The 21348-nt window shown below is 53.9% G+C and overlaps 1 protein-coding gene, 1 long non-coding RNA gene and 1 pseudogene across 2 annotated transcripts; 1 reads left to right on the top strand and 2 right to left on the bottom strand.

Annotated features, from left to right (window-relative positions):
* Positions 1 to 2184: 2184 nt before the first annotated feature.
* On the bottom strand, positions 2185 to 17294 carry PVR (PVR cell adhesion molecule). Its single transcript, XM_078063735.1, has 8 exons — positions 17058 to 17294; positions 14158 to 14517; positions 10411 to 10713; positions 9336 to 9453; positions 6474 to 6622; positions 5488 to 5616; positions 4003 to 4034; positions 2185 to 3491 (listed from the first exon to the last, which is right to left on the bottom strand). Exons 1-8 carry the CDS (start codon positions 17119 to 17121, stop codon positions 3420 to 3422), a joined length of 1227 nt encoding a protein of 408 aa, XP_077919861.1. The 5' UTR covers positions 17122 to 17294; the 3' UTR covers positions 2185 to 3419.
* Positions 11811 to 12701, bottom strand: LOC118536650 (haloacid dehalogenase-like hydrolase domain-containing protein 2 pseudogene; annotated as a pseudogene).
* On the top strand, positions 17219 to 21179 carry LOC144380327 (uncharacterized). Its single transcript, XR_013444420.1, has 3 exons — positions 17219 to 17267; positions 20517 to 20630; positions 20939 to 21179. It is a non-coding gene; the product is annotated as an uncharacterized LOC144380327 (long non-coding RNA).
* Positions 21180 to 21348: the final 169 nt, after the last annotated feature.

Below are 21348 nucleotides of genomic sequence, written 5' to 3'. Positions count from 1 at the left end.
ATCCATCACTGCCGGGAACAGAGACTTCTATGGGGACAAGTTGTTAGTATCTGTTGCAACAGCAGGGGCACATGCTCTTTGACCAGCAATTTCACCTCCAGGGGTAAAGGGGCAGAAATACTAAACACCTGTCCAATAAGGGGTTGGTTGAAAAAGTCCTGGATGTCCCCCTGTGGAGTACTTACTATGTGGCTTAAAAAAATTTTTTTTTTTAAAGATTTATTTATTTATTTGAGAGAGCGAGAATGAGAGAGAGTACATGAGAGGGGGGAGGGTCAGAGGGAGAAGCAGGCTCCTCGCTGAGCAGGGAGCCCGATACGGGACTCGATCCAGGGACTCCAGGATCATGACCTGAGCCGAAGGCAGTTGCTTAACCAACTGAGCCACCCAGGCGCCCCTAAAAATTTTTTTAAAAATATTTTATTTATTTGACAGTGAGAGAGCGAGAGCGAGCAAGTGTGCACCCATAGCAGGGGGAATAGGAGAGGGAGAAGCAGGCTCCCTGTTTAGCAGGGAGCCCGATGTGGGACTCGATCCCAGGACCCTGGAATCATGACCTGAGCCGAAGGCAGATGCCTAACCGACTGAGCCACCCAGGTGTCCAACTATGTGGCTTAAAAAAAAAAGATTTTATTTATTTGGGAGAGAGAGAGCACAAGTGGAGGGGGGAGGGGCAGAGGGAGAAGAAAAACTCCTCAATGAGCAGGGGGCCCGATGCAGGACTCGATCCCAGGATCCTGGGATCATGACCTGAGCTGAAGGCAGACACTTAACTGACTGAGCCACCCAGGCGCCCCACTATGTGGCTTTTTGTAAAAAGACAGAAGACACTCTCTCAGAATTTCCAGAAACCCTAGTAATAAAAGTAAGGTGCAGAACGGTGTGTCCGAGATGTTACCTAGTATGGAAAAAAGAACATATATTTGTTCTCTGTGCAATAACCTCACCTGACAAGCAATGCCATGGTTATCCTGGTGGGAGTGGTAGATATGTTCACTTATATGGCGAAAGGACTTTGCAGGTGTGATTAAGTTCAGGACCTTGAGATGGGGAGCTTATTCTGGATGACCCGAGTGGGCCCGGTGTAATCACAGGGTTCTTTAAAGGGAAGAGGGAGGCAAGGACGTCAGAGGAGGAAGGAGGGAGGAGGGAGCAGGAGGAGGAAAGGCACGTGATGGGCTGTATGCTAAGGAATGCTGGCAGCACCTCTAGAAGCTGGAAAGGCAGGGAACGGATTCTCGCCCGGAGCCTCCAGAGGAACCAGCCCTGCTGACACCTTGATTTTAGCCCGGTAAGACTCTGGACTTCTGACCTCCAGAGCTGTAAGAGAATTTTGTGTCTGAAGCCACTAAGCTTGTGGTGACATAACTCCCCCTCTAAAATGTACTATTCGGGGGGCGCGTGGGTGGCTTAGTTGGTTGGACGTCTGCCTTCGGCTCAGGTCCTGATCCCAGGGTCTGGGATCGAGTCCCGCATCGGGCTCCCTGCTCAGCGGGGAGACTGCTTCTCCCTCTCCCACTCCCTGCTGCTCCCCCTGCTTGTGCGCTGTCAAATAAATAAATAAATAAGATCTTTTAAAAAATAAGATGTACTATTTGGTGGTTTTTGGTATGTTACATTATTTTTAAAAATTGTGGGAAAATAGAGATGACAAAAATTGGCCATTTCTGGCATTTTTAAGTGTACAGTTTTGTGGCCTTAATCACATTCACAAGGTTGTGCAAAACTGGATATCCGTAAGCAAAAGAATGAAGCTGGACCCTCACCTTATTCTCTATGCGCAAATTAACTCAAAGTGGACCCCTGATGCTTTTTATAACTTTGGATTTGGGGATGTTTATATAGGACCTAGTTAAAAATATTAAGAGAGAAATAAGATGAGCTCTCCCCAGGGCATCTGAGAAACCTGGGGGCTCACGTCCCTGGGGTCTTCTTCTGCCTTTTTCTAAGTGGGCTCCATGCCCAGTGTGGGGCTTGAACTCATGACCCTGAGATCAAGACCTGAGCTGAGATCAAGACTCAGTCACTTAACTGGCTGAGCCACCCAGGCACACCCGCCCCCCCCCCCGATTCACGTTCTTGCTCCCACACCTCTGGTTCTGTCCCACATGCTGGAAATCCACACAAAACTCAGCCCCTCCCCAATTCCTACAAAAGCCCTCCCTTGCACACAGCCACTCAAGGTATAATAAATTAAGTTTAATAAAGTATTTGTGGCTGGGGATGGACAAGGGTTTATGTAGCAGCATCTCCCTGACACTGTGGACCCTGATGGGCCTTGCCACACCATTGCCCCTCACTCCTCCCATTCTTCTCTGTTCACACTCTCCCTTCTGTCCAGAACAGATCCCAAGGACTTGTTTCCTCTTGCACAGCAGCTCATGCCTCATGCTCTAGTTTAGCATCCTGGCCCATGGTCTTATTTCCTGCCAAGTACTTCCCCAACAGATGGGTCTTGCTGTAAGAGGAATTCTGGTGCCTGATCCTGAGATCAGAGTCTGTTATAAAGGAAACGGGTCCATTGCATCTGAGCAGCTCTGCTTCCGGAACCTTAGGCTGTATCCTCCCTGGTCTGAGGGCTGTCCATTGTCTTGCACAGCTGTGGCTTCTGCTCCCCCAGGACCTCTTCTTCCTGGTTTTTGACACTTTGCTTTCCTTGGTGGGTGACTGGCTCCCATTCTCCGGGGTCCTGCCAAGCTCAGCACGCTGGCTACAGATGCTCTTCCGGGACCTGAGTCTTGGCAGAAGGTGCCAGGACCTCACATCCTTCAAGTTCATGTCCACCATTTTTCCTGCTCCTTGAACAGTCCTGAGCAGCTGAGCTCCAGCCTCGGGTTCTCTTCTGGACAAGGGTCGGTGGCTCTTTCTTGTCACCACAGGGATGCCACGGATACATAGATTTAGAAGCTCAAGGCCAGAAAATCAAATTCTTACAAAAATTCTCTGGCAGTTGGAATAGTCTGTGGGGCCCCACCTGGAAACCAAGGCTCAGGTGAGCGTCTCTGGTTAGTGAGACTCTGTGTGCTGTCACAATCATTGCTGGGAGAAATCAGCACTGTCTGTGTAACTGATAGCTGGTGGCGGGACTCTCCCGGATGGTGCCCCATGTGGCTTTTAACAGGTTAAGGCTTTTCACCTTAACCTCATCTGTTCATTGTAATAAACCGTAACCGTGAGCACAACGGCTTTCCTGAGTGCTGCGATTCCTTCCAGCACATGACTGCACCTGAGAGGGGTCATGGGGGCACTTGAACTTGCACCTGCCACTGCAATGCAGGGCGGAGGGGACATTCTTGAGGTCTGGCATGAGAAGGGTGGCCAGTCTCTTCGGAGGGAGACTTTGTCCCCTGGGGCCAGGGGCCAGCTGCGAGGTCCAGGTCCATCCCAGCCAGTGTCTCTCTCCAACAGTCCTGACGCTGTCACCTTGTGCTCTCTGTCAGTGGATCCTGGGTAGATCTGTCATTGACGTCCACAGCCATATAGGAGGCATTCTAGAAGGCAGATATTCAGACTTTAGCCTCAGGGCCCTTCCAAAGAGAATCTGCCCACTGGAGCCCAGCGTGCAGGCCTGTCCCCTCCCCTCTCCCTGGAAGTCAGGGCAGCGCCTCCTCAGTTGATCTTAGCCAAAAGGCCAAGAAGTGATTGGGGCAGCATTTCTTAAGGTGTGGTCATGAGTGGGGAGGGGAAGGGGCACCTATGGAAATGCAGATCCCCAGGCCCCAGCACAGACCCACCAGACCAGATGCTCACGGGGCAGGGCCTGGGAAGCTGCATTTTTAAAGCAAACTTTTCAGGGGAGTCTGCCCAGCAGGAAAGGTCGGGAAGTGCGGCTCAAGGCATCGGGAGAAAAGATCCGGGACCCGGCTCCTGATACCGTGCTGGCTTTTGACTACGCGATGCAGGTGCCCAGAGATGACTGTCCCCTCCTTGGGAATGTCCATGCAATTAGACTGGGGTTCGTGCAGACCCCCACACCCTCCTCAGCCCCACCACCACACTTACGCCATTAGCAGAAGAGCTGTGTTGGTTCCGACCTAGGGAAAGAGGAGGAGAAGTTGTCAGAAAGGAATGACAGTGCTGGACAGCATGGCGAGAGGACACATGTGGGTGGCAGAGCCCCTTGAATTCTCAGTCCCAGCTCTGCTATTGACATGGGGGAGCCACTCTCCACAGTGGTTATTTGTAAAACAGGACGGGGGTACGTGCCTCATCCAGCTATTCATGCAGTTATCAAGTATAAATGAATATTTATTTATTCTGCATGGGTTCTGGAACCTGATAGAAGGTTTCAAATCCCAGCTCTGTCCTTGAGGAGCTGTGTGACCTCGGGCAACTGACACTTTGTGCCTCAGTTTCCTCAACCATCAAACAGGGATTTATTCAGCAAATAGGAAATGTCTACTTTGCGCCAGGTGCATTCTAGGTGCTGGACATATAGCTGCGAGCGAAACAGCCCCGAATCCCTGTTCTCACGGAGCTCCTATTAACCATGGTGATCATACTGGCGACAACAGTAATCTGAGCCTACATGCACCTACTGCGTGGCCTACGATGTGCCAAATGCTGCACTAACTGCTTCACCTGCACGATCAGGAATGTTTACTCCCATTTCACAGAGGAGGAAACTGAGTCAAAGAGATTAGGTCATTTGCCCTTGATGACAAAATAAAGCAGTAGAATGCGGGCCCAGACACAGGCAGTCTGGCTCCGGAGCTGCCAGGCTTGGCACTTCCTCAAGTGGTAGGCGGGGCTGGGGACATAGCTGTGACCATGACAGTTCTAGCTCTGTCCTCCTGGGGATCACAGTTCACTGGAGAGACAGGTGAGCCCCCACACAGTGGCATGTCCCAGAGTGGGCAAGGGCTGGGGCTGGGAAGCCCAGAGCAGGTGCTTGGCTCACTCTGGGAAATCGGGGAGGGCTTCCTGGAGGAGGCGGCCTCCCGCTGGGACATGAGGAGGCAGTTTGGTTTAGTGGCTGAGGGAACGAGCTTTGTAGTCCACAGAACTGCCCTCCCACTGGCAGACCTCCTCTTTCCAAGCAAACATTTCCTCATCTATACAGCGGGGCTCGGCACTCGGCCTCGCAGAAAGTCCTCTGCAAAACGTAGTTCTTCTGCAGCTCTTCTTACGAAGCCAAAGGGCTTCACCAGAAGGAGCTGTGGGGAGGGTGGTCCAGGCAGGGGAACCGCCTGTGCGGAGCCCTTCAGTCAAGAGCATCAGGCCCTTAAGAGCTGGGATCAGGGCGCCAGCTGCGGCCCCTCCTCCCTAAACATTTGTAAAAAGGAATCAACGATCCAATGAACAGGAGTCTCTGAACTTGGTGTCCTCCTGTGTCAGATGGGGGAAGCTCACGGTACTGAGGATTCAGCGGGAGGCTGCCGTACTTGGGGCTGAGTCTAGATCATAGTAGGTGGCCAAGCATGGCGGCTGTGGTGATGCTCATTCATGGCCGACAGGCAGGAGATATGCCAAAGAGGAGGGACTCACGGGGGCGTCGGAATAGCCGGAAATAAATCAGGAACCCCAGGAAGGCCAGACCAACCACGACTCCCACAGTCAGGATAATGATGTTCTCGGTGGACAAGCCTTGTTGTAGCGTCTGGTTGGGAGGTTCTTCTGGAAGAGAAGAAGGAAGCAGGGTTAGGTTCAGAGGCTCCTGGGGTCTTCACCTGCCCCCAAAACATGACTCCTCATCCTTTAAGGAAGTTACCGCTCGGCCTCTCCTGGTCACGGTTCAGGAGGACTTGACTCTACCCTCTGGTTCCTAGGATGGGACTTTGACCCAGGGCTGGCCGATCAGAGCATTCTATTCTCCTTGGCTGTTGTGATAGATTCACGGGGGTGCCGGGACCCCAGCTAAGCCAATGACACTCAGCCCTGGGACTTTGGCTAGAGCTAATGAAAGTGGTGTATTCTTTCCCCTGGGATTACTAAACAGGTAAGACGGGAGGCTGTAACTGCCGAGGGACATCTCACCTCCCTGAGAACACAGAGAAAAGCAGAGACAAGAGATGGAAAGGGAAGTTCCTGGGTTTCATGGCTGGAGCATCTGGATCCAACCCTACCTGAAGGTGCATTTTCAATAAAGTCCCGTTTTTTGCTTAGATTATTTTGAGTTGTGCTTCTATCATTTGCAGTTGATAGAGACTCCTGCCTCAGATGCTTGGAAAGGCCTTTCTGAGTCCCTGGGGACAAGCCTCACACAGCTACCCAAGCCTGGGTTTGCAGAGGGGGTGTATCCAGGGGGCTGTACAATAGTTCCAATGGTATAGATGGTGAGTTAACAGAGAGTAGAGCTGACTCCACTGGTCCTTTCATGAGGGGGCTTAGGGGAAGGATGGGAATCAGAAAGCATTCTTGTGTCTGAGGACTCCCTTAACCAGGGACCACCTCCTAACTCCTCCCTCAGAGGGAATCCTGCTGTGACCTCCTCCTTCGGTCCCTCTATTCTTGCCACCCAAGGGGCTCCTCACCTCTGACCAGGATGGTCAGTTCTGCCTGGCCAGTCCCTAGGGCGTTGGTGACACGGCAGATGAACGTCGTGTTGATGGACTCGTCCACGGTCTGGATCAGGAGTCGAGAGCCGTGGGCCACAGCAGAGGGTGGCAGGGGCCCCTTGGTCCTGGGAGAGACAGATGGGGGAGGAAGCGGCAGGTGTGAACTCTCACTGTACACTCATGCCATCTCCGATCTCAGCTGAGAGCAACCCTGGAATTTCCCGACTCTTCCTCTCATACCCACATCCCACTTATCAGCAGGTGCCATCCACCCCAACTCCAAAACCTCTCCAGACTCTGACCGCTCTGCAAGGCCTCCCCGGCCACCACCCCGGGCTGATCCCCCTGCTCCTGGGCCTCTGCGGCCACCTTCTCACAGGGCTCCCTGCCTCCACACCACCCCACACCCCCCTCTGTTCCCGCATGCAGCGGCTGGAGAGATCTTGTTAGAACTAACTTGTTCACATCCCTTCACTGTTCAGAGCCCTCCCGTGGCTCCCGCCTCACTCAGCGTAAACCCAAAGTGCTTACGCAGCCACAGACCCCATGCGCTGGCTGCAGATACCACCAACCACAGCCTGTGACTCTCCCCTCTCCTCTGTGTCCACGGTGACCTCCTTGTTGATCTTCGAACACTCCAGTTAGGCTCCCACCTCAGGGTCTCTGCACATGCTGTTCCCTCTGCCTGGAATGCTCTTCCCCTGGGTACGCACCCAGCTCATCCTCCCTTCCTTCAGGCCTCTGCTCAGACGTCACCTTAGCGACACCTTTCTTGGCCACCTGATTTTAACTGCAACGCGTCCCCACCCTCTGCTTTACCTCTTCCGCAGCCTTTATCCCTTTATCCCCATCTGACGCACCATGGACTTCACAGCGTTGTTTTGTTTCTTGTTTCCCTCTCCCACTAGAGTGGAAGCACCAGGAGGGGAGGGAACTTGGTCTGTTTTATTTACCGGGGCACGTTGGCCCGTGCGATCTGGCACACAGCACACAGTCAAAAACGCTTCGGTTTAGTGGACAGAGAAGACGCAAGCATGGGATTCTGGGCATCCTGCAGAGCCGGCACGGAAACCCAGCCCTGTGGCGCACGAGCCTGGATCACGGTGCTTTGAGGCAGGACAAGGAGAGGCGTCTGCCAAACGCCACTGGAAAACCTTTGACCGCGATTCCTTTGACTGACTGTAGAGACACGGCTGTGGCTATCCACAGGGGTGGCCGGTGGGGGATGGGCGCCACCGTGGCATCTGCGTGGTTGCAAGCGGGGACGAGCGAGCCCCGTATCCCACGTCCGGGGTTAGTTAAGTAACTGATGGCACGCGCATCGGATGGAATGGGATCCCAGCAGCACCAAAAAGGGGGCTGTGGGGACTCTGACGTGCATAACAGGTAGAAGACAGATGGATGGGGAGAGGGACGGACTGATGGACGCGACTGGGCAAATCCAGTAAAAGGTGAGCAGGAGAATCCACGGGGTGGGTTCTTGAGTGCTCGCTGGGAAAGTCTTACATCCTTTCTGTACGTCTACAGATTCCCCTGACGAACTGTTGGGGGAAATGGGGGTGGGGACCTACGTGCTGTGATGCGGGAAGGCGATCCTGAGACCAAGGCAAAGTTTCAAAACGGTGCCTACGGCAGTTTTTGTTGAGAAGCGTAGAGAATAAAAGGTGTGAGGGGTATATAACAAAGGGTAACGGTGGGTATTTCTGGACACCTGACTTTGTCTTATTTTCTTCTTCTTGCTTATAACTGGATTGTCTTAAGTTTCTACAATGGCCACACGTTATTGTGTAATAAGAACAAAAGCCTGATACGAATTATGTAAATCAATCAATCCCTTTGCCTTTTTCTTTCCCCACTCTTCAGCCTAGTCTTGCTATGAATTTGAGGAAATCTGAGTGCTCTGCGCCTCAGCTTCCTCATCTAGAGAATGGGGACAGCACCTGCTCCGTCGGAAGTGACTGAGTGGGTTACGTGAGGTGACCGAGGAGGTGGAGGTGGCACAGCTCAGAGGTTAAGAGGATCAATGGGGAGCCACTTGGGTGCCCTTGTGGCAGTGGGGCCCGTGCAGAGCGGTCCCTACTGGGGCCCAACTTATCCTCGACCCCAGGCACGCTGATGGTGCTGCCTGTGCCCGGAGTGTGGGGGTCACACGGGAGGAGGTGACCACCGACCCGCACACAGCAGACAACCGAAAAGAGCAGGTGTGACGGTGAACCTGAACTAAACCTCCTCATAAACTGTGCATACAAGACAGAAATTTTACTGGGGCCTAAAGTCGACTTCTCTCTTTTCACTTTCTTGTACCTGTCTCCTCCCTCAGACCCAAGAGTCTGGGCCCCCAGCCCCTCCTCCCTCAGACCCAGGGGTCCAGGCCCCCAGCCCCTCCTCCCTCAGACCCAGGGGTCCAGGCCCCCAGCCCCTCCTCCCTCAGACCCAGGGGTCCAGGCCCCCAGCCCCTCCTCCCTCAGACCCAGGGGTCCAGGCCCCCAGCCCCTCCTCCCTCAGACCCAGGGGTCCAGAGCCCCAGCCCCCTCCTCCCTCAGACCCAGGGGTCCTGGTCCCCAGCCCCTCCTCCCTCAGACCCAGGGGTCCTGGTCCCCAGCCCCTCCTCCCTCAGACCCAGGGGTCCAGGCCCCCAGCCCCTCCTCCCTCAGACCCAGGGGTCCAGGCCCCCCAGTCCCCTCCTCCCTCAGACCCAGGGGTTCTGGTCCCCAGATGCCTCCTCCCTCAGACCCAGGGGTCCAGGCCCCCAGCCCCCTCCTCCCTCAGACCCAGGGGTCCAGGCCCCCAGCCCCCTCCTCCCTCAGACCCGGGAGTCCGGGACCACCCAGGACTCACGTGCTCCAGTCATAGCCTGTGGGCTCCGGTTTGCTGCGAACGTCACAGCTCAGGGTGGCCTCGCTGTGGCCGAGGTACCAGTTGTCATCATAGCCGGAGATGGAGACCTCAGGGGGGTCTGGAGGAAACAGACACACAGGCTCAGAGACAGGGACCCTTCACAGGGGCCTGAAGATACGTGGGATCATGTCATAATGAGAAAAGGCCTCAACGGGTTTTCAGGAACAGCCCAAGACAGAGAGGCCCATGAGGAGTCTGGGGCAATGGATTCCCCCAGAGAACAGAAGGCCAGAAGTCCTCGGCATGGTGGGAGGTAGCAGGGTGCTGAGAAGGCTTCTGGGGACCTGTTTCTCTCTAGTCATTTTTCTGGGTAGCCAGGTCCTGGCATGCCATGGGTGTCCTCTTAGAAAAGGCCTTTTAGACACCCATAACACACAGGACCATATTCCAGACTCTGACGAGTCCTGCTGGGAAGAACCCTGGATGGCCCTGCTTCAGCTGCTGTCGATCCATCCCAAATGTGATCGACAGGGAACACTTTCCAAGGTCCTCACAGGGAAGGCCAATGAGACAGAGTGTTTTTTTACGGAGAGGAGCCAGTGTTGATCCCCTCCTCCCTCAGACCCAGTGGCAACGTTGAGTGTGTCCAGGGTAGACAGTGCCAGAGGGAATCAGTGTAGCAACTGCCCAGGAGGCAATATTCAGACACCCAGTGTAGACGATGGTGAGGCAGTGTAGCAAATGGACAAGGGAGTTGTAGACAATGCAGGAAACAGCGTAGCGATGTGGGCAAGGCCAGTGTAGACAGCTGCCTAGGGAAGCAGGTGGAGGCAGTGTGTGTAGGCCATGTTCAAGGGAGCCGGGAGAGACAGTGTGGGGTGTCAGTGTAGACAGAGGCCAGGAGGGCCAGGGGAGACAAGCCGGGCTACAGCATTGACTGTGGCCTCAGAAGCTGGTACAGACAATGAAGGACAGTATTTGTGGTCCAAGGGGGCCCCATGGAGACAATGTGGGGGTGGGGGTGGAGACAGTCGGGGAGTGGTCCTCGTCCTTGCTCACATTGGGGTGCACTCACAAGGCACGGCGAGAGTCACGCTCAGAGGGACGGGCTCCTTGAAGCTCTCATGTTCCACTGTGCAGGTGACAGTCTTGCCATCTGTCTGGCTTGAGGGTGTTAGGGTTAAGAGGCTGATGACGGTGAACGTGCCGGGCAGGTGTCCTGGCACCTGGCTCTCATTGGCCTTCCCATCCAGGTGTGACCAGGAGATCCGGGCGGGCGGGCGACCCTCACTGGAGACGCAGCGGGCCACAGGCACAGGCTCTGGGCTGAGCGGGCTGAGCGGGACCTCCTGGGTCTCAGCCTTGTTCTCCGGCTGGGCTGTGGACAGGAGCAAAAGGGATCGGTCAGTCCCCGCCTGCAGTCTTTCAACAAACAGCGCAGCAGCAGAACGGGGCAGCCCGGAGGGCCGGGTTCAAATCCCAGCTCTGTCCCTGAGCCGTTGGGTGGCTTTGGGCACGTCCGCGCTCAGTTTCTTTGTCTGTCAATGGATGGAAGATAATGATAGGATCCCAGGCAATGAGAATAGGCAGCTAAAGCTCCTAAAATGGTACTTGGCGCATAAGAAGTGCTCAGTAAATGCTATTATTATTATTATTGGGAATTGAATACATTGCCTGGCTGGAGGATGGGCAATGTCGGGGACCCAGCAATGCCCGAAGCAGCCCCAGCCCTGCCGTCAGAGGGTATACAATCCAAGGGGAAGACAGATTTCCCCAGAAAGTGGCAACCCAAAGCGGGCAAGGCTGGGATGGGGGAGCCCAGAAGGGGTGCCCCAGTGTTGGGGGAGTGATGAAGGAGGGCTTCATGGAGGAGAGGAGGTCTGGAAGTTGAGAAGGGGAGGCAGGCTTGAGGTCACACAGTTCTTTGGGACAGAGCTGGGCTTTCACACGAGGTCTGACTCCAAACGCATCGTGTAACCATCTCTTCTTCATTCTTCTGGTGATTCCCAAACCTGGGGCTCCGCTTGGTTCCTTCCTCATTATTACTTGTTAGTGTACTGTCATTATGGACTGGAGATTTCTCTTAAATTTGACTCACTGGTTGTGGGGTTTTTCTGGGGGGGGGGGTAAAATCCTGGTAGTTTTAATTTTACATAAAATTTCCAAAACAATGGTTACACAGTATAATAGACATCTGCAATGAATAGGTTCTTCATGGAAATTTTAAGTTAAAATCAGCTTCTAAACTTAAATTAGTCATCTCTGGCTAATGAAGAGAAAAAGAAATCACAGGCGCTGGGAATAATCTAGTAGGTTATCTAGTTTTCCACATCTGTTAAAGCAAATTCACTTGATCACTTGGGCTTAAGGTCAATTTATCTTGTTTTTCCTGACTTGTACTTCACTCGGCACGTCTGAGGGATTTCAAAGCTGAACTCAGTATTAAAACTACAGCCAAACGCGCTTTTCAACACATTATTTTATAATTTGCAAAACGCCATTCAATTTTATTCACAGTGTACCAGCGAGGAGGCAGCAGAGAACTTGACTCTCTGGGGTAGATGCTCCCTCCCAGCCCTGCCTAACTGATGAATATTTTAAAAGGCATGGCATAAAATCTCAGCTTTCCCTTTCTTTGGGTCTCATCATCTTTCACAAAAATAAAACAAAAGACATAGGCAAGGCTTAAGGACTGGCTGCCATTCAACACCTTTCTTCCTAATTAATGTACAGTAGAGGAGGGTTGGTCCAGGTCTATCTATGTTGGCAAGGAATTGGGGAGGGATTCATTCCAGACATGAAAAGCTGTGTTTGCAGCTGCTTCTGATTCACCTAAGGGATCATGGTAGATGCTCCAGAATGTGGCCTACAGTCCAAGGGAAGCTCTCACAAAGTAAGGAGGTAGATTAATTTTTTTTCCTCTGCTGCTCCATATTTCCCAGTTGTTCCTAAGATACCCGGAACGCTGACATTCTGAGCCCCACCGATATCTCCTATCATGATGGTCTCCTCAGGTTCACGGCCAGCGCCCCACGATGCCTCCAAAAAGGACGTTTGTTCTGGTTCTCCCGCTCTGGTGGTCTTGGTGTCTGTGGCCTACTCTAAAGCAGTCAGGAACGGTCCAGGCCCCAGGGCTAGACCCTCTCTGCTCTTGTACTAACTGGCTGGGTAGATTGTTAACAGAGGTGCCCCGTCCAGGAGTAACCAGAATGCTTGATTCAGATTTTGATAATGAAATTGTTCTGGTGCCAATCCTCTGGCCACAGCATTAGGATGACTTGTTCATATTCCTTTGAAATCAGGTAGTGTCTGATCATCTCCTAGTAGCATGGGTCCAACCTGTTTCTGCTCTACTAAAATTTTTTTTTTTTTCTGAGAGAGAAAGAGAGAATGGGCATGAGTGAGGGCTTGAGCAGGGATGGGGCAGGGGCTGAGAGAAAGAGAGAATCCCAAGCAGGTTCCATGCCCAGCATGGAGCCCGACGCTGGGCTCGATCTCACGACCCTGAGAGCATGACCTGAGCCAAAATAAAGAGTCGGTCGCTCCACCAACTAAGCCACCCAGGTGCCCCTCTGCTCTACTAAATTTCTGGCAGCAGCCAGAGAAGATGATATCTCAGCTGCAGAGATCTCAAACTGCAATTTTTTCCACCTTTCCAATTGGTCTTGCTTGCTCTCTTGGGTGGTCCTGGTCACACATCTAACCACGACGGAAGTACCATGTAACCTTTTAAGAGCTCCCCCCGCACCTGGGACAGCTGCACTTTCAGTGTGAAGTGGGCCACTGAGAGCCACCAAAACAGCTTTGAAGCCACGGCGAGCTGCCATCCTTCATTCCCCCGCTCCGTCCTCCGCAGAGGCCCCACTAACAGGAAAGTCAGCCCAGCCTCCTCCAATCCAGCCCAGGGCGCCCGTGAGGCTAGATGCCGGGAGCTGGTCCTCCCGGGGCCAGTCACTGGTTCTGTGTTACTCTCATCCCGAAGACCTGAAGTCCCAGATTTGCTGAAATGACAAGTGCTGCCTCTGGCTGGGTGCTGTGGGCACCATTCCAAGCACTTCACAGGGGAGTCAGTCCTGTAAGGGCCTGGATCAGTTCCAGGCACCCACTCGAACACAGAACGGTGAGTCAACTCTTACTAATCCTCAGAGGGATCTCCACTTCACAGAGACTTAATTTCAAAGGGGAAATGTTCTTCTCAGGAACATGAACCATGCGTCCATGACAATACCTGGGAGGGCATTTGGGCCCCTGCTGGGGAAAGCCTCCTCTGCTGGGTGTCAGAATCGGCCTCCTTCCCGTCTGTGTATTTCAACTCTCCCTTCCTCACCAAAGGGAGTAACAATGATTGACAGCCATCAGGAGCTCACAGGGGCCCCTGTTCTAAGGTTCAGCTGGATAAACTCCCGAGACCCTCGGGATAGCTTTCTGAGGGCAGCACTCGTGTTACTAACCGTATTTTACAGGCGAGGAAAGGAGAATCTGAGATGAAAGCATTTGCCAAGCTGGTGGTAGCCACCTTGGGAGGCAAACCCTGGCCTCCGTGCTTCCCAGGCCCCGGGGAGGATTCTCCCTGTTCCCCCCTTCAACCCGCCACCCCCGCCCCATGCTCCGCCCTCAGTCTAAAAGATCTTAACCCTACTCTCCAGGATCCCAACTCTCTTCCTAGCCTCCAGCCCCTTCCGCCGCTATCATTGCCCCATCTCCTCCTTTTGTCCCCACAGAATCTCCCCGCTCCATCCCTGCGCCTCCTCCTCCCCCAGCGGCCCGGCCCCACCCCACCCCACCCCCCGCAGCTCTCTTCTGTCCCCACTCCCCTGCTCACCGAGCACGCGGAGCCAGATGCGGGCGCTCCTGCTGCCCTCGGGGAACATGGCGAAGCGGCAGGTGTAGTTGGCTTCATCCTCGGCGCGCAAGCCCCGCAGGGCCAGGGACCCGTCCCGCAGCTCCTCGCCCGGCCTGGCGGCCACAAACTCCAACCGGCCGGGCTCGGGGAAGCTGGGGCCCTGTGTGGGGTGGAAGACCGCCACGTTGAGGTCGTCCCCCGCCGCATCCCGCCGTGTCCACGTCACCTGCGTCACGTGCACCTCGTGCTCCAGCGGCTGCAGTTTGCAGGGCAGCTCGACCGTGTCGCCCAGGAGGCCGCGCATCTGCGCGGGTGCCACCACGCCGACCGTCCCGGGCCCTGCGGGGAAACGCGGGTCTGGATGCCGAGGGGCGCCCGGGAGGCCCTTCCGGGGCTGGACCGGGGCTGCTGCTACCCGTCCTCGTCCGCGCAGCTTGGCTGCGCTGTGATTACCGTATTTCCCCATTGCTGCTTTAAATTGTGGTCAATACTGTGGTTAAAAATTTGAATCTGCCATTTAAACCATTTTAAAGTGCACAGTTCCGTGGCATTACGTTGTGTATGTAACTATCACCACTATCTAGTTCCAGAACGTTTTCATCAGCCCAGTGTCACCAATACCACTGTTACAGCACCTCCGACTGAGGGGCGGGAAAAGGGGCAGAAATTCTAAGTCTTAGGATCCATGAACTATGGTATGATGATGATGATGATGCATGGACCCCGATTGGGAGAAGGTTTGTAGGGGATCCTGGCACAAGAAGGGAGGCGATTATAACCCAAGGATTTTGGATCCCTTCCGACCTCTGCTGTGAGGCTTCAGGCAGGTTACTTAACCTCTCTGATTCTTTTTCCTAGTTTGTAACGCGGGACTAATAACAGTTAACACTTACAGGCTGTTCTGAGTGCTTCACACATTTCCCAGCATTTAGTCCTTAAACAGCTCCTTGAAGCAAGCCCTACCATCAGCTCCACTTTATAGATGGGGAGACCAAGGCGGAGGGTTGTTTGCCGGTTGTTTGCTCCAGGTCACAGACAGGGTAAATGGCAGAAGAGGGATTTGAACCCTGCGGTCTGCACTCAGGAGTCCTGACCTCTAACCCACCAGGCTCCATATTAAAATCTTTCAGCCTCAGGCCTCAGCACATAGTAGGTCCTCAATATGTCCTGGCTCTTACTGCTATAAATAAACACAATGCTATCCATTCTTATTATTAATAATAAAGATAGTGGAGAAGGTGGGAAGGAGGTAAGTTATTTGAACCCCCGTACTGCTACTCAGCAGCTTGAGTCTGGCTGTAGGTGGTTTCACTCCTCTGAGTCTCAGCTTTGCCATCTGTAAACTGCGGGTGGTTACAGCATAATAGGGTTGCTGGGTGGACCAGGCAATGAAATCTACGTAGAGGATTAGCGTGTGCTAATGACTGTCAAGGTGAATATTACTGTGTTATGAGGAAGAGGAAGCTGGGAGGTAACGGGCAGGGGTGCTAGGAGCGTGCTGTGTGGAGGAGGCAGGGTTTGGACACAGGCAATCGGGGAGTGGTGAGCATGCTAGCGTGGGTCTGAATGCTCACTCTGCCACTGATGTGCTGCGTGGCCCTAGGCATGTGGGGCTCCTTCTCTGGTGCTTTCATCCACCAGATGGCAGGTCTCCTCCCTGGCAAGGTTGCCATGAAGATGACATTGGGTGAAGTTTAACGGCCACACTCAGGTCCTTCTCTGTGCCAGACACTGAGCTGCTTCCTTACAAGTGGCCTCCTGCAACCCTCTCCACGGCCCCATGAGATGTGCACTCATATTTTCATCCCACTGGACAGAGAGGTCAAGCGCACCTCTGAGGGTCAAGCCACTTGCCTAGGTCTACCCTGCGCCCTGGCTCCTGGGCACCAGGCTCTCCTGTCCTGGTAGAGGGGGCTCTGTCTACTATTTTGGTTCACTCACTGGACCTGCTACTTCTTGCTGGTGCCTTGGGCAAGTCGCTTCCCTTCTCTGTGCCTCAGTCTCCTCATCTGTAAACGGAGGTTACAGTGGGACTCATACTGGGAATCTCCTTGAGATTCCGTGAACTCCTCAAGCCTCAGGCCCCTCTTTTCTGGAGAAGTGCTTGGTGTTCTTGGAATCACCTTTTGGGAAACGATGAGATGAGCGACTGTGGCTTCCCCAAGTCTGCATTCAGTATTAATAATGTTCATAGGAATTATCATTATCATTATTGTTCTTACTGAGTGCATCCGACTTTGCTCAGCATCCTCCCAAGACAGTCTTACAAGGTAGGTAGAATCTCCACCCCACCTCCCCCCACCATCCGCAACACATTTTAGGGAAACAGAGAGCTTAGGAAACTCTCCTGAGCTCACACAGGTATTAAATGCCAAAAGCTCACTTGAAACCAGGGCCGTCTGACTTCAGAGCTGTATCCCCAGGGCCTGGAACACTGCCCGACACACCCCGTAAGCGCTCAGTAAACGAGTGTGGGATGAACGCACGCATGCATGAAGGAATGAATGGCCATGCTCTTAGAACCATACATTTGGGGTCAGAAGGGGGAACGGGTTGTGTGCCCCGCCCTCTTGACCCAGGCCCTGGAAGCATTCTCTGACGAGGTCAGCGGGCACAGCCTGTTCTGGTCTGGCCACAGCGAGCAGGAGCCGGAGGTGAGGTGTCTGGGCATGAGTCATTCATTCTCGGCTGTGGGCTAGGACTTTCCTACTAATGGCTCTCCTGTAAGGAACTCTGGCAGCTTTCTGCGAGGCTGAGCCCCCGCCCCGTTCGTTCCTCCAGCCCCGGGGGAGGCCGACCATCCCGCAAGTGCGGAGGGAGAGGGGGAGCAGCGGCCGCCGCGCCGCGGGGGGGTGGGGGGGGAAGGGGGTGTCACTCACCGGCTTCCGCGGTCACCCAGAGCAGCGACAGCAGAATCAGCCACAGCAGCGGCGGCCACACCATACTCGGTTCCTCCGGCGGCTGGGTCGCCGCTCCCGGCGAGCCTCCTCCCTGGTCTGCTGGGCTCGTTCTCCCTCGGCCGCCGCCGCCGCCTCCTGGGAGCTGCAGCCTAGAATCCGCGGCAGCCCAGCGCGGTAGCGAACAGGCGCGTGAGTTCTCCGATTTTCACCACCAGACCCGGCAGGGCGGGGGAGAGGGCCGGGGAGTGGGCGGGGCGGGGCGGGGCTGCCTCCGCGCCTGCGCGCCGCCGCCGCCCGAGAGACCCACCCAGGCTCCCGGGGAGCTGGCGGGGGCTTTCTTCTTTCTCCGTGACGTGTAAACAAGCACAGTGTTGTATTAATTTCAGGTGTACAGTATAGGGATTCAACACTTCTCGACATTTCTTGGTGCTCACCGCGACAAGTGTACTCTTAAGCCCCCTCACCTGTTTTCCCCATCCCCCCTCCACCCACCTCCCCTCTGACAGCCCCCAGTTCCTTCTCTGTATTTAAGAGCCTGTCGCTTCCCTCCCCGCTACCTGCGTTGTTTCTTAAATTCCACCTAAGTGAAATAATTTGGTGTTTGTCTTTCTCTGACTGACTTCACTTTTTAAAGATCAAGGCGGCTAAGTGCCACAGCTGACATTCCAACCTACAATCAGGACAGATCCCAGAGTTCTTTTTTTTTTTTTTTTTAAGATTTTATTTATTTATTTGACAGAGTAGGAGAGAGAGAGCACACAAGCAGAGGCAGAAGGAGAGGGAGAAGCAGACTCCCCACCGAGCAGGGAGCCTGATGCGGGACTCGATCCCAGGACCCTGGGATCATGACCTGAGCCGAAGGCAGACGCTTAACGACTGAGCCACCCAGGCGCCCCCCCCCCCTTTTTTTAACTTAATTTATTTGTTTGTCAGAGAGAGAGAGCACAATAGGGGGAGCTGCAGGAAGAGGGAGAAGCAGGCTTCCCGCCGAGCAGGGATCCCGATGTGGGACTGCATCCCAGGACCCTGGGATCATGACCTGAGCCGAGGACAGGCGCCTAACTGACTGGGCCACCCAGGCATCTGCAGATCCCGAGTTCTTAACCAACAGGCCTAAACCCTCTGGACTCTGAAGGCAGACAAGGCCTGGGCCCATGCTGGGCAAATTGCTTCCCCTCGCTTTCCTCCTCGGAGAAATGGACATGATAACAGTACTCTCCTCACAGGAGGGTTTGTAAGGCTTAAGCAAGTAACTGCTTCGCCCAATTCCAGGTATTACAGTTTGTACTCAATAGACAGTAACTGTAACAATAACAACTAGTATCAATGTTTTTACAGGTTATCACTGAATAATAATGTTGGTGAGAATGATGATTCACCCATTCTCCATTCAACATAAATTTATTGAACCAGGCACTATTCCGGGCACAGGGAAGGCAGCAGAAAATAACACAGACGAAAATCTCTGCCTCTGTGAAGCCCACTTTCTACTGGAGGGAAACAGATGTTAACAGATTAATGCAGAGAACACCATCCTGTCTGGTGATGATGGTCCTAAAGCCACATACAACAGAGAGAAGGATGAGAGAGAGATGGAGGGAAAGAGAGAGAGAGAGGGAAATAGAGACACTCAGAGGCAGTGACTGGGAGGTAGGGAGAGAGAGAGAAACAGATACAAAGAAAGAGATGCGTATGAGGGACCAAGAGAGGAGAGGAAGACAAGCATAGAGAGAGTGAGATGTGAGAGAATTGAGAGGTGACAGAGAGACCCAGAGCGCCAAGTACTCAGACACAGAGCTTGGGAGACTGCCTGCTCCCCAGCTGTGCCCATTCTGGCTATGGTCCCCACCAGCACCCCCTAGCAGCTCTGACCCTTGTTCTGTGACATCCCTCTATCTTTCTAGACAGTTCCCCTTTTAGGCTTTGGTCAGTTTGGAGGGTTTTGTCTCCCACTGACGTCTTTGACTTGGAGCTGGTGCCCACTCATGGCGCATGGCTGTGGGAGGGTGGTTCTCATGCCTGGTGTCTCTCGCCCTGGATGTAGGTGAATTTCTGAATGGAAACATAGACACTAGTCTCTGGGAAATCTCTGAATTTTCTGGCACTCTCGTTCTGGGGTGCTGAGTTATCTCTGAATCCGGAACCTGTGGCCCCTGCTCTGTTCCTCCTCTGGACCATGCTGTCACTCTCCGGGGTTCCCCCTCCTCCAGGGCTCCCCAGCTACTGCACATGGGGAGCCTCCTCTCAGAGCTCTGGATGGTCAGAGGCTGCCCCCTCCTCCACTGATGTTTGAGCTTCAGATTTGGGGCCCACCATACTTCCCATACTCATCCCATACTCTTCTCCACTGGACATCTGACTCCTCTTTGACAGGAACGGAGCCTCGGTCTGAAAACAAGCCATCAGAGCCCTGGTCTTAAACAACGTCATGTAAAGGGAATGATACAGGCCCTCAGAAGCTCAAAAGTGGGGTCAAGGCAGAGCCCGGGGTCAGGGATGGGGTGAAGGTTAAGGATGCAGCAAGAGATAGGGTCAAGAAAAGGGAGGGTCTCAGGGATGGGGCTAGGATGAGTGGAGGGTCAGTGGGAGGGGGAGGGCGTTCGGTGGCTAGTATTCCTAGCCTTCCCTTGCCCCCCCCAAAAAAGTTGGGTCAATAAATACTTGGGAAGGCCAAAAGCACCATGCTATCAAAATCGCTGAATTCAAGTAAATGTCTTCTTTCAGGTCTCGATGAACCTCAGTGAGGGCATGATGGGGGGAGATTGTTGCCAGTTGGAATGGGTGGGTTGAGGCAAGATGTTCTACCATTCCCTAGACAGCCCCTCCTGGAACCCCTCCCCACCTCTGAGCCCTGGGGGCGGTCTGGGATCTCCTTGAAACCACTCTCCTTTAGTCAAAGTGTTCCTGCGCATGAACACACCATCAGTTTTGAACCTGTCCTCAGTGCATGGGCCTTTTGGGTATTTCCAATGCTTTGCCTGTGCGGAGGGTGGCTCCCCGAGTACCCACGTCCACGCCATTTGCCCGGTGTGGGACTGTGGGACGGAATCAGTTCCACGCATTCCTAGAAGCTGATTGGCTGGGTCCAAGAGCATGCACATTTGTGGTTTGGGAGGATATTGCCAAATTGTTAGCCAGCGCTCTTGCCAGCAAGGTAGAGGGTTGCGGTGCAGTGCTTACTCCCCGGAGACCCTCAAGGCAGTAAACTGGAGCCTCTACAATTTCAGATGCGAAGCTTTGTCCCAAGGGTCTGATCTAGGAACTGGAGGCTGGGTAGGGGGGAAGGGGGAGGGAGGGGGGCAGAAAGAGTGGGCAGGGGAGAGAAGAGGGAGGGGAGGAGTTGGGGAAGGGAAAGAGAGCATGGAGAGGGAAGGGAGGGGAGGGAGTGGGGGTCCGGAGTGTGACTCTTTTGCTTCAAATTCTGGTTTCACCAATTAGGAGTAGCTGGTGATCTTCGACAACCTGGATCATTTCTCTTGCCTCCTTTCTTCTCATCCGTAAAACAGGGGAATCTAAAAACCACGTGGTGATGATTAAATAAGTTATTTGAAAGTAAGTTATATGGTTAAACAAGTAAATTTGTTCAGGTGTTCCACAAATGGCAGAAACTATTCTTGGTGTCCCGGGGCAGACTTTTCATCTTCTACACTCTGAGGTTAGGAGGGAAAAAAGATGGAAAGAAACCCCCAAACCGCCACCACCCTGCCTGTCCTTCCCCAAGAACAGGCTGGCCACCAGAGTGGGCATTTCCTCTCTGTCATCTCCGGCCAGCTCCCACCCCCACGTCCACTGAGGTGCAGGGGTGTAGTGGTACCTCTCCCCAAGGGGGTTCCCTCTTTCTTCCCTTTCAAATCCCGCAGGCCTCTCACAGCCCAAGGTAGGATATGAAACCTGCCCTCCCCAGCCTGCTTCTACCAGTGGTGACTGATCAGAGCCATACCCTCTGAGAGGCAGCTCTCTGTTGTACGAAGGACAAGGTCTGGATTGTAGCTCCCACACGACCTGGCCCCCGATGACAGCATGATGTCACTTCTTCTTCCACTTTACAAGTCAGCCAGACCAAAGCCCTTGCCATCCCTCTAAATAAACTGTGTTTGCTCACCTTCAGACCGGGACACGTTTCCTCTGTTCTCCACCTGGCAATGGCCACTCACACTTCAGTTCACGACTGAGCTGGCGCCTCCTCCTAGAAGCCTTCCTGGTGCCCCATGCTAAGCAATCTCTCCTCTGGTGTTCCTGAGCCTCCTAAGCTAAGTTCCATGGAGGCAGG

The sequence above is a fragment of the Halichoerus grypus genome, chromosome 15 (genome assembly GCF_964656455.1).
Source record: "Halichoerus grypus chromosome 15, mHalGry1.hap1.1, whole genome shotgun sequence".
Lineage (NCBI taxonomy): Eukaryota > Metazoa > Chordata > Mammalia > Carnivora > Phocidae > Halichoerus > Halichoerus grypus.
The sequence above is the reverse complement of the archived record's forward strand: the minus strand, read 5'-3'. Positions and strand labels throughout refer to the sequence as shown.

Coding starts and splice junctions, on each gene's coding strand:
- PVR (XM_078063735.1), bottom strand. CDS start 17,121: ATGGTGTGGCCGCCGCTGCTGTGGCTGATTCTGCTGTCGCTGCTCTGG. Junction 10,714..14,157: donor CATCTGGCTCCGCGTGCTCG/GTGAGCAGGGGA, acceptor TCCTGTCCACAG/CCCAGCCGGAGAACAAGGCT. Junction 3,492..4,002: donor ACAGCTCTTCTGCTAATGGC/GTAAGTGTGGTG, acceptor TCTGCCTTCTAG/AATGCCTCCTATATGGCTGT.